A 17,141-nucleotide genomic window follows, 5' to 3' on the forward strand; every position below is an offset into this window, starting at 1 on the left:
ATGGCTGACAGGCGTTGTTGGCTTCTTTTTTGGATGTCCGTGGTGTGCTGATCAAAGGAGAGTTTATTGTCCAGGGTGATTCCTAAATATTTAAAAGTGTCCACTGTTTCAACTGTTTGGGTGTTTATGATGGTGGGGGGCTGGGGGGAGGGGGGGCTGATCAGTAGTTCCTTTGTTTTATTTACATTAATTTGAAGATGATTGTCTGAGCACCACTTGGTGAAAACGGAAACAGTGTTATGGTAGTCCAGAGTGGATTGATTTCCATCGGAAAGGAGTGAGAGGATGGCTGTGTCGTCAGAATATTTTATGTATGATGTTATGGGTGAGTTGCTGATGCAGTCATTGGTGTAGAGAATGTACAGGAATGGGCTCAACACACATCCCTGTGGCACACCGGTGTTGGTGGTGAGCATAGGGGATGTGGTTGGGCCCACCCTTACTGCTTGCAGTCTGTCTGTGAGGAAGTTGTGGATGAGGTGGATCATAACATAGGGTACAGTCAGTGTTGTCGCAGTAGAGCTCTGCCGTGACCGCTCACCGCAGAGCATGCGCCAGACAACTAGAATCGTTTGTTTGACATGTCCATATGGCTCTTCCTCACACCTTGCACTTTGTAAGCCTGAATTGTAAATTGTAATGTTATTTTAGGTTATAAGGAACTAGGTGAAAAAACTCTAGGCCTATATCTGAGAGCAAAGTTTCACTGGAAAATGTTTACATGAGAACTTTGCGAATGAGGGGAGATGCCAAAATATTGAAATAAATATATGTACAATATTTAAAGAAGAAAAAAAAAATCATAAATATTGAAATGAGACAATTCTATTATCAAGGAAAGGAACCTGATGAAAGACGTGAAGGCTTGGTGTACATCCACTCTGTTGACACTAGAGGGAGCCGCAGCACCACAAGACCAAGTCCTTTCTTAGAACATACATGTATGTTTATAGCTCTTTTCACCGGGTTAAGATATTTAGAGCAAATAAGTACAGGGACGTTGAACTAAATAAAATGACTGACTTGGCAGGTAGTACGGTTGTGGTTTTCCCTATTACACCGTTTATTCGCTCTGCTGCCCATACCTGATTGGGTGGGACAAAACCATATTTCCCTGCTCCCCTCCCCAACCAGCCCTACATCCCTACATCCATCTGCCAGCAGTGCCGCAGCTCTGCTCAATTCTTTCATTTGGAGTCAGTCTCAGTGTTGCCATGTCCGCTTATTATAAGCGACTTTGGGCTTCTTTTTCTGTAAAGTTGCATGTACAAATTGGCGGTTGCGGTTATTTGGGGCTTGTTTCTAAAGTTATTTTGGGCTCATTTCCTAATGTAGTTTAAACCGGTGGTTCTCATTTTAAGGACCCCCAAATTAACAGGCCTATGTATTTGTCCACGGACCCCCCCCATCTAAAAGGATAACCAAATGTGTTGTTTAAAAACATTCAAAATGTTTCACTTTTTCCCCAAGACTTAGAGACTTGAAAATAGCCGATCTACAAGCTCACACAGCTGCTCATGTGGCCTAGTCGCTTCTTTTGCACCTAGGGGTTACTTATTTCTCTCATAAAACCTGGCAACACTGCATATTTGAACCCGTGCCCACTGACCAGGCAGCCACACAGTAGCCTACACACCAAACGCGCGCACAAGGCAAGCAACCGGCTTCTCTGTACTCCTTTCATGATGATGTGCGCTGCTTTCCTCCACCCTGTAGTGGATCTATCCGGGACACAGGAGTTATTGTTGGATATTTCAAATGACCATTTTTAAGGATTTTTGAATAATTCCGTTGGATGTAAAAAAAAAAAAAAAAGGAAAAAAGCTCAAGATTTTTTTTAATATAATTCCGTTGGAGAAAAAGAAAAGAAAAATATTTCAAAAAAGAATCTGAAGCTAAAAGTTGGCAGAGGACAACTGCAGTCTGCAGGGGGTCCGCTCCAGTGCGCGCCGACCCTGTTCAGACATGTAGCTTCATTGCGCAGAAGATCTCATCACTTGCGAGTGATCCATGAAGAGGGAGAGAGGCAGGCAGCCTATCTCCATCATCTCGTAGAACGCGCGTATTACAGTGTGCGATCATGTTCCTGCTGCACTGTTTGGACGGGAGGAGTAGTAGTACCAAACTTGCGTAAAGAAGGCTATATAGAGCATATTTGGGACGGGTGGGGGGGGGGCTGGCTGCACACAATCACTGATCATGTCTGCTACAATACGGAGGAAATTCGGCGAGGACTACAACCAGGTGGTGAACACGCACCAGGGCACGACCTTCTCCTCCGCGCCCGCCGTGCGGAAGAAGAGGCAGCGCTTCGTGGAGAAGAACGGCCGCTGCAACGTCCAGCACGGCAACGTGGTGGGAGAGACGAGCCGCTACCTCTCCGACCTCTTCACCACGCTGGTGGACCTCAAGTGGCGCTGGAACCTGCTCATCTTCATCCTCACCTACACGGTGGCGTGGCTGGTCATGGCGTCCATGTGGTGGATCATCGCCGCGATCCGCGGCGACCTGAGCCACGCGCCGGGCCACGACCCGTCGTACACGCCGTGCGTCGCCAACGTGTACAACTTCCCCTCGGCGTTCCTGTTCTTCATCGAGACGGAGGCGACCATCGGGTACGGGCTCTAGGGGTGGGACGATCGGGAGGCATGCGTTAATCCGACAGACCTTTTCTCCGACTATGTGGCATCCGCGTGCGGTTAGGGTTAGGGTGCGGGTTTGGTTCGGGTTTACTGTTTAATGTCGGCACGGTTGTTGTGGCAAAACAGTTGCGATGATCAAAATATGGTTAAAACTTTAAATGCCACTTTTGTGAACTACTTGAACCCCCAACATCCCTATTTTGGGGGGAACATTTGACAAAAATAGCCGATCTACAAGCTCACAACACGTTGCAACACAACATGTTGTGAGCTTGTAGATCTGCCATTTTTTGGAAGTTGCAGCTCAACAAAAGCTAATTCGTCCTAGTGTATGATGGAGGACAATCTCATTTCTTAGAATCTCCGCGATACGATTATTGTGAGACTTTTTCCATCACGATAAACGCTAATAACGATCATCGTCCCATCCCTAGGTACGGCTACCGCTACATCACGGAGAAGTGCCCCGAGGGCATCATCCTGTTCCTCTTCCAGTCGCTGCTGGGCTCCATCGTGGACGCCTTCCTCATCGGCTGCATGTTCATCAAGATGTCGCAGCCTAAGAAGCGCGCCGAGACGCTGATGTTCAGCCAGGACGCGGTCATCTCGCAGCGGGACGGGAGGCTGTGCCTCATGTTCCGCGTGGGGAACCTGCGGAACAGCCACATGGTGTCCGCTCAGATCAGGTGCAAGCTCATTAAGGTAAGCTGCTGCATGCAGTGGTGGAAAACAGTACTCACTTATTTTTCTTCTTTTTTTTTACTTAAGTAAAAGTATCAACACTGCAATGTAGAAATACTTTGGTCCAAGTAATGTAGACAGTATTCAAAATGTAGGCTATGTGAGTAAAAGTACAAAAGTATTGGTATCAAAATGTACCTAAAGTACCAAAAGTAGTAAGTACTCATTATGCAGAATGTCCCATTGCACAAGGTTTCAAATGTATAAAATGTACACAAAATCTTTTGAAAATAGCAGATCTACAAGCTCACAATTGTGAGTACCTCACAATACCTCACAATTGTGAGCTTGTAGATCGGCTATTTTCAAATGGCCGAAATGTATGGCTGAAGTGGGTAATGTATGTTTTGTCATAATAATCAAAATATAATATAATATTTGCCTCTGAGATGTAGTGGAGTAGAAGTAAAAGTGCTGAAAACAGGAAATACTCCAGTAAAGTAATACAATACCTCAAAATTGTACTTAAGTACAGTACTTGAGTAAATGTACTTCGTTACGTTACACCACTGGCTGCATGCCCCCAAAACACACGACAAGCAGCAACGTTGGGCTATATGCAAAGGTGCGAATAAAGTATTGTCCCCCTCTCCCCACCTTTGCCGGAGACGAAAAGCACAATGTCATTTTAGTAGGCTACACACCACCAAGGTTATGGCCAGAACACGGTTCAGTTCATATGAGCAATATGAGGGAGGATTAACTGACATTCACTTAACTTGTTTTAACATTACTCATTATGTTTTATGAGTGTTTTCCAACTCATGCATTGAATTTCCATTCATCACCACAATTGACTGAATTCCCCGGGGGACACTAGGGTGTCTTTAGTGTTTCCACAATTTGACCAATTTCATCTTAGTGACCAAGTTGAATTTGTGGAAAGGCTGCAGTTTTAACTGGGGGGAGGGGGAGGGATCTATAATTTAGGTTGCAGTGTATTTTAATGAGCGACACTCATTAAGATACGTCTCCTGCACCAAATAGCTCAATGCCAGACTCTAGTCGAAACACGTGATGGACAATCAAACTGCCCATTTATCTTTTTTCTTTTCCTTTCCTTGTTTCTCTCTTGCTTTCCCTCCTTCCCTCATCCAATTTCTGATCTGCTGAGTGTGTTTTCAAGTAAAGTGGATGTCATCACAAATGCTGTCCACCGGTCAGCAGAATGGCATTCAATGGGCCATATAACTCCAGCTCCTGTACCATTTGTCTGTTGATCGGATATATTGTCCCCCGAGGGACGGTAGATAGGGAAATCTGTCTTATTGACTGAAAGGTACATACCAAGTTATCCTCTATTGAGCAGGACACAAGGAAAAAAGGACTATATTTCATGTGGCTACACTTCTATAAAGATACAAATGTCATTAATCTGGTTGGCTGTCAGTGGAAAGTGAAATACAGTTTTACAAAGTATACCCATTATAGTCGATATGGATATTTCCAAAGTTGTAAAATTCCTCTTATGTATGAGACAGCTGTGCTGTGCTGCCTCAGCATAAAAGCAAAGAGGAACATAAAGCCCCACAAAAACAAGACTTTAGAGTCTAAGCATCTAGAGGCTGTGCTGCTCCTTGCACTCAAGTGGACGAAAGTGATTTGAACCGACCACCATTGTCTCATCATACAGGAATCTCTGTGTCTGTGTGTCACACAAAATCTGTCCCTGGCATAACTCTGTTCAGTGTCCGACTGTTTGGTCTAGGGATGCAATTTATCCAAATGAAACCTTGTCAATTGATTAATTGATTGAGGCGTTTTTTTATTGTCCGAAACCGCCAGAAACATAATTGCCTTGATGTATATAACATTAACAAGCGTCAACGAGCATCAGCTGGACACACACGCGCACACACCTCCCCTCTGCAGTGCCCTATGGAGTCTGTCTCATTTCTCTCCAAAAGCCCTTGAATATGATTAAGGATTACTGTGATTATAGTAAGCTCACATTTGATATCACACACAATACATACCTGTAACTTTCACTTGCCACAAAAACTAAAAACAAAACAAAACAAAAAATATAAATTGTATTGATAAAACGGCAATTCATCTATTATAGATTCATTGTTAACATCCCTAGTTCGGTCTCAAACTTGGTGTGTGTCTCATTTGACCTCACGGCAATTCAGAGGCCTGAGAAAGAGGCAGAAATGATATGCGTTCGGAGAGTATGCATTGGCTTCCAATGCCCAAACCGTCGGCTTCACGGAATGTCAGAGTGTCACGTCATGTTTGTGCCGCTAAGACAGCCCAGTATTATTCCCTGGTTGGCTAACCCGACCTGTCTGTCGATCAGAGCGAAGCTCTGATTGACAGGCGGAGCTGGAGGTGGCGGAATTAGGGATGCTACGATTCTCATTAGGAGTGACAAGGCACTCTGAGATGGTTTGGACATGTGAAAAGGAGGAATGAGGGGTACATTGAGAGATAATGGGAGAAGGATGCTGAAGATAGAGCTGCCAGGTAAGAGGAAGGCCACAAAACTAAAATAGAAAACAGGTGAGGATGGCAAGGGTTCATCTTAAAAAATATGATGAGTCTGGCTAAAGAGTCTAAAAGCTGTGCTTGCGGCACCTGGAGGCCGTGCTGCACCTTACACCCATCCAGGTCAAAGTGGTTTGGACTGTCATCCTTAGAGCCCCACAATCTTAACTAGTGCTGTTAAAAGGCAAGGCAAGTTTATTTGTATAGCACATTTAACCCCCCTTAAATAGACCCCTTAATAATATATATATTCCCTGTCCAGAACCCATGGCTTACAAAGCTACTTAAACAGCAAGTCTATTTATAAGCATGCAGGATCTTTTTTCCCCAGGTTCATTCAATCCCATGTAGAAAAAGCACAATTTTTTGTCCGCATCATGGAAGCTATTATACCTGATTCTGCATTTGCAGACAAAGATGCCTGCAGCAAACATATTTTTCACACAAGTGAATCAGTTTTTCTTTGTTCTGACGGTCCCTGTCCAATGGACAATTGTGCCTTGTTGTGACAAGCATCTTTGAAGTGATTTCATCCTCTCTGAGGAGTGGCGTGATCATCTAAAGTGACAGGGCCGCAAAATGTGCTGTACATTACACATGCGGGTGGAACTTACCGGAGAGCTCCCTGTATGACATTATGAAGCTCGGGCCACAGTATGATAGGGCTGGGCCATATGAACAAAATCAAATATCACTATATTTTGACCAAATAGATGATATTGACATTGTGATGGTAATATTGTACTGACGATACTACACATTTTTATTTGACAATTTGTGAAAGTATAAAATAAGTATGAAGTGAGCAAAACCAGGAAAGGACAACACGTATGCGTATGGCTGAAGTCCACTTCAAACAGCGCACCTCCGTCGTTTTAACAGGTTTTTAGCGGAGTCGTCACCCGCTGTATGTGTTGGGTTTGACAGCGGCACTTCCGCGTTCCAGTGTGGGCGGGGTTAATGGGACGTTGTAAAATGTTTGGTCAGATGTTGTCCCATGCTGCCACAATATTACGGCATAAGCAGAGGCGTGGACCCCGCTGTCCCCCCATCAAATCGGATCCTGGTAATGTTAATTCTTGATCAGACATTGTCATGTGTCTACAAGTTAACAGACATACGCACATCACAGTTGTCACGGCATAAGTCCCACTTATGGTGTATATTACTTACTGCATTAATATCACATTCATACAATTATGTTTCTTCCCTGTTGGATAGGAACTTTTGGAAAAGTTAAAATGATAAATCATCTGATACCTGAGGCGTACAATTATCTGACAACTAGCAGAAATTCAATTCATGTACAGCATCCAGGCTAGTACATTAACATTTAAAATAGAACAGACTGCAGCCCTAGCGCAGTGTTAATGCAGGGGAAAGGATTTCGATCATGGCGTTTCTGCGTTGGAAGGTGTACTGTAATCCAATTTACATGTCCCATTGATGTGGTGTTATTCCCATGCCACTGCAGTGATAGACTGCAAAGTCAATGTAACGGCACTATACAGTAGTGCATTATACAGTATCACCCACTACTACTGTACTTCCACTGGGGGAGCCAGGACAGTGCTTCTATTCACATAACACACAACTCAAGGTCACTGCCAGGCTACACAGTTGGCAGGAGAAAATGATGCATGTTGCAGTAAATCCTAATGACAGAGCTGTGTAAAGCACTGCAACAGGGCAACTGCAAATCAAAAGTCTGGGTTATAGGAATGATGGGTTGTGTATTGGTCAGGGTGCTGTAGCTCTTTTCAGTGTTAAAAATCATAGTTTTTCTTAATCAATACTCATATTGTTTACAATGCAATATCATTTTTATTATGCAAAAATACTGCCTTCACTTGTTTGTTGGAGCAAACAAGCAAACTTCTCTTTGCTCATTTTGTTTTGACATTGGAAGAACAGGAAAAAGGGACAGCAAAGCACACCAATACAGCTGGTGTGTATTCGCTGTACATATACAGTATGCATATCATTGCTTAGTTCATCAGCAGAAACTACAACTTAGTTGGTACTTGCCCCTCCTCCTTTTTTCCTTCTACACCAAATCTCTTCACGAGTTGTGGGCTTGTATATCTGCTATTTTTGCGGAATGTTTATCATTCGCCCACAGTATTATTACATGCACAGAACAGACTGGGCATGTAAACTAGATTAGAAGATAAAACTAAAGTCTAATTCATGAGGGGGATAAGTGAGTGTGAGACCACTGTAGTGGTTCTCAACATGGGGTCCAGGGCCCTTCAGGGTTCCTTGAGGGGGTTCCAAATGGACCCTACCAGCTCTGTAACTCTCTCTGAGAGTTATGGGGGTCCTTGAAATTAAAACAAGTTTGAGAACCTCTGGACTAGTAAAAGGAGGAGACAAAGCGGGGAACCCTGACAATGGGAGAGTACATGTCAGTGTTGTCAGAAGCTCTTCTCCGTGGGACGGGAGCATCGCAGGGAGAGATCGATGGTGGACAGCACAGGTGGAGGGACAGACAGGACAAGACGAGACATACAAGACAGACAAGACAAGACAGGCAAGGCAGACAAGACAGGCAAGACAGACAAGACAGGCATGCAGACGTTCCCGCACGACCCACACATCTGCCAGGGTCTGACTTTTAGAGGAGGCGCAGAGGAATAGAAATGAGAGAGACGGTCTGTGCTCTCTGTCTCCCTGTGTGTGTGTGTGTGTGTGTGTGTGTGTGTGTGTGTGTGTGTGTGTGTGTGTGTGTGTGTGAGAGAGAGAGAGAGAGAGAGAGAGCATGATTGGAACAGTGGTTTTCAAAGTAGGTGCCACAGCCCTCAGGGGGACTGCCGGGGGCTACCAGGGGGTCAAGTTGGAATGTATAGGGAACAAAATATATGATAACAATACATAAATATTATATATAAAAAACTCATTAGTTCTTCTCAAAAATTAATTATGCGTAGCCTGCAAGCTAGTTCAGGCAGATATACTCGAGAGGTTTATACGCATGTGCAGCACGATGTGTGAGATGTATTGAATGTGACGTGTCAAGCAGCTGACCAAATTGACTATATACTGTAAGCTCACCTGATTTTCTTTGGATTTTTCTTTGAGAACATTTTGTTTATAAAAATGTAAATACAAGTGTGAATATTATATTGATGTTATAGATGTATATCTCCCTGCTCTTAAATGATTGTCCCAAATATAATATTCACACCTGTATTTACATTCTATAAATAAAATGTTCTCAAGCTATTATTGGTCTCAATGTATTTGTGAGTTATCTGACTGAACTAGCAGATCTACAAACTTGACATTTCTCAATAGGGGCCTACAGCCAGAGGCTATCGTTATTTGGGGGTGCTGTTGAGAGAATGGGATCACATGCACATGAACATCCCATGTCCCGGTCTCTTGTCCTAGCTCACTGTCTTTCTCCCTCCCCCTCCCTTTCTTTCTCTGTGTCATTCTATTCTCCTCTGTCTCTCTGTCGCACAACACACACACACACACACACACACACACACACACACACACACACACACACACACACACACACACACACACACACACACACACACACACACACACACACACACACGGAAGTGAATCACCCTTCAAAGGGCCTGCTTTCACTCAAGCTAAATCTCAGGTGGCTTGGTAAATGAAGCATTCCCTTCGTATCAGGCCCCGTTCCAAAGACCATTAATTTCCCCCTTGTGGCAGCGGCTCTTTAGCATCAATACCCGTGAACAACACAAGGCTGACGCCGTCTCAGAACCACACAGTATAACGCAGGTGGCAAAGGCTGCAGCAGGCGTGGCGACCTCCACATGTTGAGATGTCACACAAGTGATACTGAACATGTACAGCAAATATAGAATTAATTAAAGATTTGCATCCACAGGGAAGCAAGGAAATGAATGATAATTGCATTATAATGAACCTTGGAACCTAGATAATGTAAGGAGTCTGAAACACGATAGCGTGACCAAAACGCTCCAGCTGAAAATTAGTAGTGCCGTTACGCTCTCAAATGGGGCGATCTGAGGAGCACGTAATCCCCATAATCCACCTTGGGCACTCTTCGGAGGAAGGTGTGTTAGACTGGCTGTATAAAAAAGTTTCTCTTTGAAGATAGAGAGGTTCATGGAGGGACAAAACTGGTATTTTGCAGTAGTTAACTTCAACAACTTCCAAGGACATTCTCTATATCGGCCAGATGGCCACTATCCTCAACTTTCTTGCTCCTACAGTACCTATACTTTATTTCCTGTCTTATCCTATATGACCAGAAGAAGTTGTCCTGTTTTGTTGTTGTATCAATGGTATTTTCTCTTCCTTAGATAGATTTTTTTTTTGATTGATAAATTATATAAGCAAGAAGGGGTTCTTCCTATGCCCTTTTTGTGCACTTTGGAGTTATTTGTATTTTCTTTTTCACATTTTTACTACTCTAATTTTAACTTTTATTATGTTTATCTTAAGTATTCATTGTCTTTTAACTGTGTCCGAAATAAGCCATCCAAAAAACGAATCAATTATCCTATTATCCTATCTCACAGTGGTGGACGAAGTACTCAAGTACAGATCTGATACTCCTCGTCAAATATTACTCAACTACAAGTGAAAGTTTATCAGTAAACTTTGTACTTGACCTAAAGTACTGGAGTACGTGATTAAATACGATTAAACTTCAGGCATTTTCAACCTATCTTCATATAATTATTCCTCACTAATGTTCATTATAATATGGTAACATTTTTGTCTACTCTGTGTCTCAGAGGTCTTTAAGTATGCAAAAGAGTATGATTTTAAATATACTAAGCTACTAAGTATTCCATTAAGTGCAAATTACATAGTATGTTTTATTTTTAACATCAATGCATTTCTGTATAATAATAATAATAATTGCGTACCCCTCCCCCCCAAAAGGGGGCATGCCCATATATGGGCATACATTGATGAGGTCAGCAATCAAGGACTGACAGATACAGAGATCGGGTTGTTCAGGGCCACAGATCCGACCGCTATGCCCATATGTTGTCATGTGCATATATGAAGGACCGACCGACTTCAAACTCGGTGCGTGCAGGACTCGAGGGAGTGCGATGCCCGCCGTCGAGTAGTTCGGATATCCAGTTGTGCTGAACCGCCGATTCAACCAATATGCCCATATATGGGCATTCCAATATACGGGCATATACTGTGACGTAGGTGTGAGGGCCGAATAGCGGTCCGAAATCTCCTCCTCCATCCAGTCCTCTAATCCTCTAGTACTTGAAATAGGGCTTAAGTGCTTAATGTACTTTTCCTCTTCCTAGACTTGCAGTGGAGTCAAAAGAACAACATTTATCTTTGAAATGTTGTGGAGTGAAAGTCATAAGTATCCAAAAAATACTTAAGTACGGTACTCAAGTAAATGTCTTCGCTGCTGTCCACCACTCCTTATTCATATTAGCACAGCCCTCGCCCTATCATTTTCTCTTATTGATTTTTTATACTGTTCATCTTTCAGATTATAAAATATCCCTATCTCCAAGATTTATTCAAGATCTCATCCAGTGGGAGGAATAGAAAGCCATATACTGTAGACTCAATATACATGGTGCTGATGTCACCCTGTCTGGACCTTCTGGGAGAAATCAAATCAGCACTGTTTCGGTATGATCAGGCCGACCGTTAGTTTTGGCGTGGGCTTGAGGGAACAGCTTTTGCTCGCAGAGACAAGCCTTCTTCCTGTGAAATGTCACACCCTTCTGTCCTCAACATCACTGTGAATATGAATCGCAGACTGTTCGCCATCTGTGGACCAAGAGGGTGCTCTGTGAAAAGGCAGCAGCAGCACCGCCTTGCATACAAGTGAATAGCAGGCAACGGGCAGAACCAGTTAACCCATTAAGGCCTGAGGTTCCGATTCTACAGAATGTCTTCTAAATCCAAACAGTTTTCTGAAAAACCTAAGTTTCTATATCAGTGGTTCTCAAACTTTTTCATGTCAAGGACCCCCAAAATTTGTATTGTAAACTTGTATTTGGCCGCGGACTGCCATCTAAAAATATTTTTGTTCCAGGAACCCCCAGAAGCAAAGATTTCAGTCAAAAATGTTCCCTTTAAAAATATATATTTTCATAGATTTGCAAATCTACAAGCTCATAGATCTACAAGCCCATAGCGCTCATAGCTCAAGCTCATAGCGCGGCACTCGGTGCCGCGCTATGAGCTTGTATATCTGCTATTCTTTAATAGCCAAAGAAGAAATCTAAAATGACAGATGCGTTCCAGGTCTTAATGGGTTAAAGTAACCACGTCTTGCATCCCAGTTCATTTTGGAATGGATGTTATCTGAGGGGATTTCGATTTATTTTTCGTATTACTTTATAAATATATAAATATATTTGATTCACTTACTCACACGGCGGGACTTGTAGAGATCAAAGTCGAAGTTGGCATGGGTTGTGGCAGGGTTGCTTATCTCCAGCCTTAGGATATCCACAACCCTTTCACTATCTTCTGAGCAGCGGACAGCCATTCGCTTCATTTCTTCTGGAACAGCACTTTATATAACTTCCTGTCTTTTTGCATATCTGAAGGATAAAGAGGCATTCAAATGGGTTTGTGAAAGGGGTTTATAAATTTAAAATGTTCCCTTCCACGCCAAGCCTTCCCCATTACTGTATAGCTTAACTTAATTTAAGAGCAAAGAGTGCACAATATTTTACCTGACTATGGCATCTTCCACTCAGGAAATATAGCTTTTCAACAGATCCAATAGGAACTAATGAGTCTTGTCTTGGCAGTCAAGCTAGTATAGCAGTGATAATGTTCTGAGAATGAGGATGCATCCGTACAGAAAACGATTATCACAAAGTATCCCCCAAAAAAAAAAACATTATAGTGTCCACTTTCTCTGTAAGTGACTTGAGATATGCTGTGTTGTAATCCACGTGGAAGGAAATCTAATAACAAAGTGGAACGTAATAGATCTTTAACAGTCCTTTGACATACAGTATAGGCCTATAATAATGTCATATCCAAGGTCCCCCGTGCTACAAACGTATGCTCTCCTATAATAGCTAATAACAATAACTTGTTTTAAATAAAAGTGTCCCCATATATAGCAGCATCCTATCAATATTAGCATCTAAACACTGTATTTGGTGGACGTTCTTGTCATTCCATGGTTAATATGGGGATATTTCTGCAATATCCATACCCAGGGATGTGCGCATCCAAACACGGTGCAGACTTTGTTGTTGTTTTGTTTTGTTTCTTTAACCATTGCACCAGCTCTATCTCTCTGTGCTGGCATTCTCCTTGGCATTGTGTATAGCCCCAGGTCCAGCATGCTGCTATAAACAGGAGAGCACAATTATAAACACCGTGCTAATCAATTAACCCTGGCACTGCTCATGTGAGTCCCTCCCACCATCTCCATTGAGATAGTGTTCACTAAAGTCCCCATTGCACATTCCCTGTTGCAACTATTGTTTTTAATCTATATTTCATTTATTTATTGTATTACAGTCCAACACTATTCTTATTTATTTTAATTTGTTTTTATATTCTATTGCTATTGTTGCACAGTCTTGCAGGCCATGTCCCACCAACATTTCACTGTTTGTGGCTGTGACTGAGTGACAAATAAACCCCCCTTGATTATCTTGATTCTTGCAACAGCTTAAATTTAGGAAAAGTGAAAAAACTGCTTCCTTACTCCCTGAACATGCCAATGTCGGTCAAAGCATGGCTTTTATAAAATGCTGCTGAATAAGTTTTGCCACTTCTATTTATTATTAGATATTTTATTGATGCCGTAATCCGTGTTTAGTATTATAGTTCTAGATTGTTTTATTTATTGTTACAATTCCTGTTTTATGTTGTAATGTTTTGTTTGTCTCAGACCAAAGACCACAATGGAAATAAGTCACTGACTTTATTGTGTTTATATCCTTGACGTTTCCCTGAGAAATATGTAATGTGTTTTTCTTTTATCCATGACGTCTAATAAATCAGATCAAATCAAATCGGGTTCAGATAGATTGGTGAAGGCACTGAGGAGAAAAATGGATGAGGACAGACAGGACTGTTTTCTTCATTTTATCTTAGGATAGTAGGAATTTATAGTAGGAGGGTAGGATTGTAGGATTTTATAGTACAATTGCAGGGATTGGGATTTATACTTATAGTACGATTGTAGGATTTTATAGTGGGATTACACAGCAGTAGGATGTCCTGACTCATGTCCATGAGCAAGACACGCACTGCTGCCTTCTGCTGCTTGTGCGACTCTGCCTGTCAATTGTTGATTGATTTGTGGTGTTGTTGTCCTCCAGTCCCGCCAGACCCCAGAGGGTGAGTTCCTGCCCTTGGACCAGTGTGAGCTGGACGTGGGCTTTGGGACGGGGGCGGACCAGCTCTTCCTCGTGTCGCCCCTCACCATCTGCCACGAGATCAACACCAAGAGTCCGTTCTTTGACCTGTCACAGCGCTCGCTCATGAATGAGCAGTTTGAGATTGTCGTCATCCTGGAGGGAATCGTCGAGACAACTGGTTAGAATAATTTAAAAAAACTCATGTAATATTTAAATAAGCTTTTGTTTTTCTAGACTTTTATTTTTGGCCAGTGGTGTAGCACGATCCTCAGTAATATGTAATACGATTTTAACACTAGCCCTTCTCTCTTTTTTACTTTATTTCATTCATATGGTTCTCTCCGTAATGATTCCCTCCTGTGTTTTCTCATGTTTGTTTTCGTTCCTGCATATCCATAACATCCTGTTAAATTCTGATTTAACCTCCATCTAGGTATGACATGCCAAGCCCGCACGTCTTACACTGAAGATGAAGTTCTTTGGGGCCACCGCTTCCTGCCCGTCATGTCTCTGGAAGAGGGTTTCTTCAGGGTCGATTACTCCCAGTTCCACAACACCTTTGAGGTCAACACGCCTCCATACAGCGTCAAAGAGCAGGAGGAAAACTCGGCCCTGACGTCGCCCAACCCTCCGCTGGCTGCCATACCTACCTCCGCGTCTCCTCCCCTGGGCAACGAGGGCCGCGCGGGCCGCAGGGAAAGGCTGCCGTCGGCGGACTGCATTGACCACACAGAGGACCGCGTGTCCAGGCTTCCGAGCAAACTGCAGCGCATGAACTCCGTCAAGGAGGAGCACTTTCGGAGGGGGCCGGGGCCAAAGGCTTCCAGCACAGGGGACCTGCCACTGAGGCTTCAGAGGCTCAGGTCCAGCTCCATCCCCGTTAGTGGGCACGGGGAACCAGAGGAGCAGGTCCAGCTGTTGGCCCTGGATGTAGACTCTGGGGAGGCGGAGGTGGAGAGACATAGACTACCTTCAGTTCTGAACCCAACCCCAGTCCAGATCCCCTTGGCTGGAGGTCGGCCAGAGGACAACCTGCCTGCAAAGTTGCGCAGAATGAACGCCGACCGTTGACTCTTGGTGACTATAATTGATACTTAAGAACAATTCTGAGGTTTGGAATCAAGCTTGATGGGCATTGTACGTTTTCAATGTTAATGGAGACTACTGTGAACTATTTTTATCTCTTTTCAAACAGCTTTTCTTGCCCAATACATTTAATTGTGTGAACGGCTTTCTACAAAGTTATCCATTACCAATGGCAACGTCCACAAGCCATCCGTCCACTCATGCTGTGAGTAATTCTTTGACAGATCACCATCTGTGCCCCACTAACACTTTGCTCTTGTATTCACATACTTCTATTCTCTAGAAAAGCACCTAAAATTACCCTATCATTAACAAGACATTTCATTTTCCATTCTTTAAACACAAAAATTGCAATCACAAAGAGATTATTTACTGGGATGAAGAGTTAACTTTTTTGTTGTGTGGGAAATCACAAGAAAATCCAGGTGTGTAAGTGAATTATACTTATTTATTTATCTATTCACTATGTATTATATCGTTTATTTGAACATTTGACTGAATTTCCGACTACCACTGTATAACTTATTTACTTGCACCATGAACGGGTGAAAAAAGTACATTTTTGACTGCTTTATATATTTAAAAAGAATAAAGAATATATATGTTTAAGATTGCAGGAACACTGACTTCAGGGGGATGTATATATCATATTTATTAATGCTTTTTCAGGCATAACAAATGCTTCATATATAATCACTGCAATATGAAAATAAATCTCTTGTGAAAGCACAAGTATACCCCTTTAACTGTGATTTTATATGCAACCATTGCAACGTGCTGCAACAACTTTTCTATGGATTCGTTTTCATTTAAGTTGCGTCAGTCAGTTATTTATCCCAGAGGTGTTTCATGCCTGCAGAGCATAGCACAATTAGCTTATGCCTGGCCTTGCTTGTTCACATGAATATCCATCAAATATTGACTAACGCTTTTGATTTAAGAGCGCTCTATTTCTCCATGTGTGTGTGTGTGTGTGTGTGTGTGTGTGTGTGTGTGTGTGTGTGTGTGTGTGTGTGTGTGTGTGTGTGTGTGTGTGTGTGTGTGTGTGTGTCTCTCTCTCTCTCTATCTCTCTCTCTCTCTCTCTCTCTCTCTCTCTCTCTCTCTCTCTCTCTCTCTCTCTCTCTCTCTCTCTCTCTCTCTCACTCTCTCACTCACTCGCTCACTCCCTCTCCCTCCCTCTTTCAATCAATCGGAAGGCCTTCAAGGTAAAAAAGGACTATTGAATAGGTAGGTTCGGGTGAGATTCGGTCTCAGACCATTAAAGGTGCATTGTAGTCGCAGAGCCAATAAGGGTCTGAGACACTACACACACAATCCCCATGCATTCCTTACTAAGCAGCTCTCAAATGAGACGCCTTCATTTTCTCCCAAGGCCATGGGCATGAGGCTAATGAATTTAGCGGTCTCAAGGCCGACATAAATCATTAAGATGCTTGCCCTGCTGCTCCGTGGCACTTAGTTCATTTCTCTTGTCTGTAGCTACAGAGTTCTCTCTGGAGTATTACCGTAAGTGAGGATGTCTATGTTCCAGCTATTACACGTCTGACAATGCCCAGGTCAAATGAGTCATTCTTTTAGTATAAAACATGTTATTTGATTGCTTATGTAACTCGGCACAAAAGAGTACAAACATGACCCTTATTTTACAGTCAGTGGCACTTCCCTAGTGGAATGCAGATTCTCCACAACAGGAGGGAAGTAAAATGAACCCAAGGTTATCAAGAATGGAACAGTTCTTCATTTCACAAAATTCACTCCAAAATGTTTTCTAAATCCTAACAGTATGTCGCTAATATCAGTGGTGCTCCAACTTTTCCATATCAAGAACCCCCAAAA

General features: G+C 42.8%; 1 protein-coding gene across 1 annotated transcript; it reads left to right on the forward strand.

Moving 5' to 3' along the window:
- Nucleotides 1-2,199: 2,199 nt before the first annotated feature.
- Nucleotides 2,200-15,675, forward strand: LOC311059623 (G protein-activated inward rectifier potassium channel 1-like; the record flags this gene model as incomplete). The annotated part of the gene is made up of 4 exons (XM_084077628.1): nt 2,200-2,615; nt 3,077-3,344; nt 14,180-14,396; nt 14,652-15,675. The coding sequence occupies 4 exons, from the start codon at nt 2,200-2,202 to the stop codon at nt 15,287-15,289; spliced, it is 1,539 nt and encodes a 512-aa protein (XP_083933754.1). The 3' UTR covers nt 15,290-15,675.
- Between the last annotated feature and the right edge of the window lie 1,466 nt (nt 15,676-17,141).

This window comes from Gymnoscopelus microlampas (assembly GCF_963454915.1).
Source record: "Gymnoscopelus microlampas genome assembly, chromosome: 14".
In the NCBI taxonomy this organism is placed as follows: Eukaryota; Metazoa; Chordata; class Actinopteri; order Myctophiformes; family Myctophidae; genus Gymnoscopelus; species Gymnoscopelus microlampas.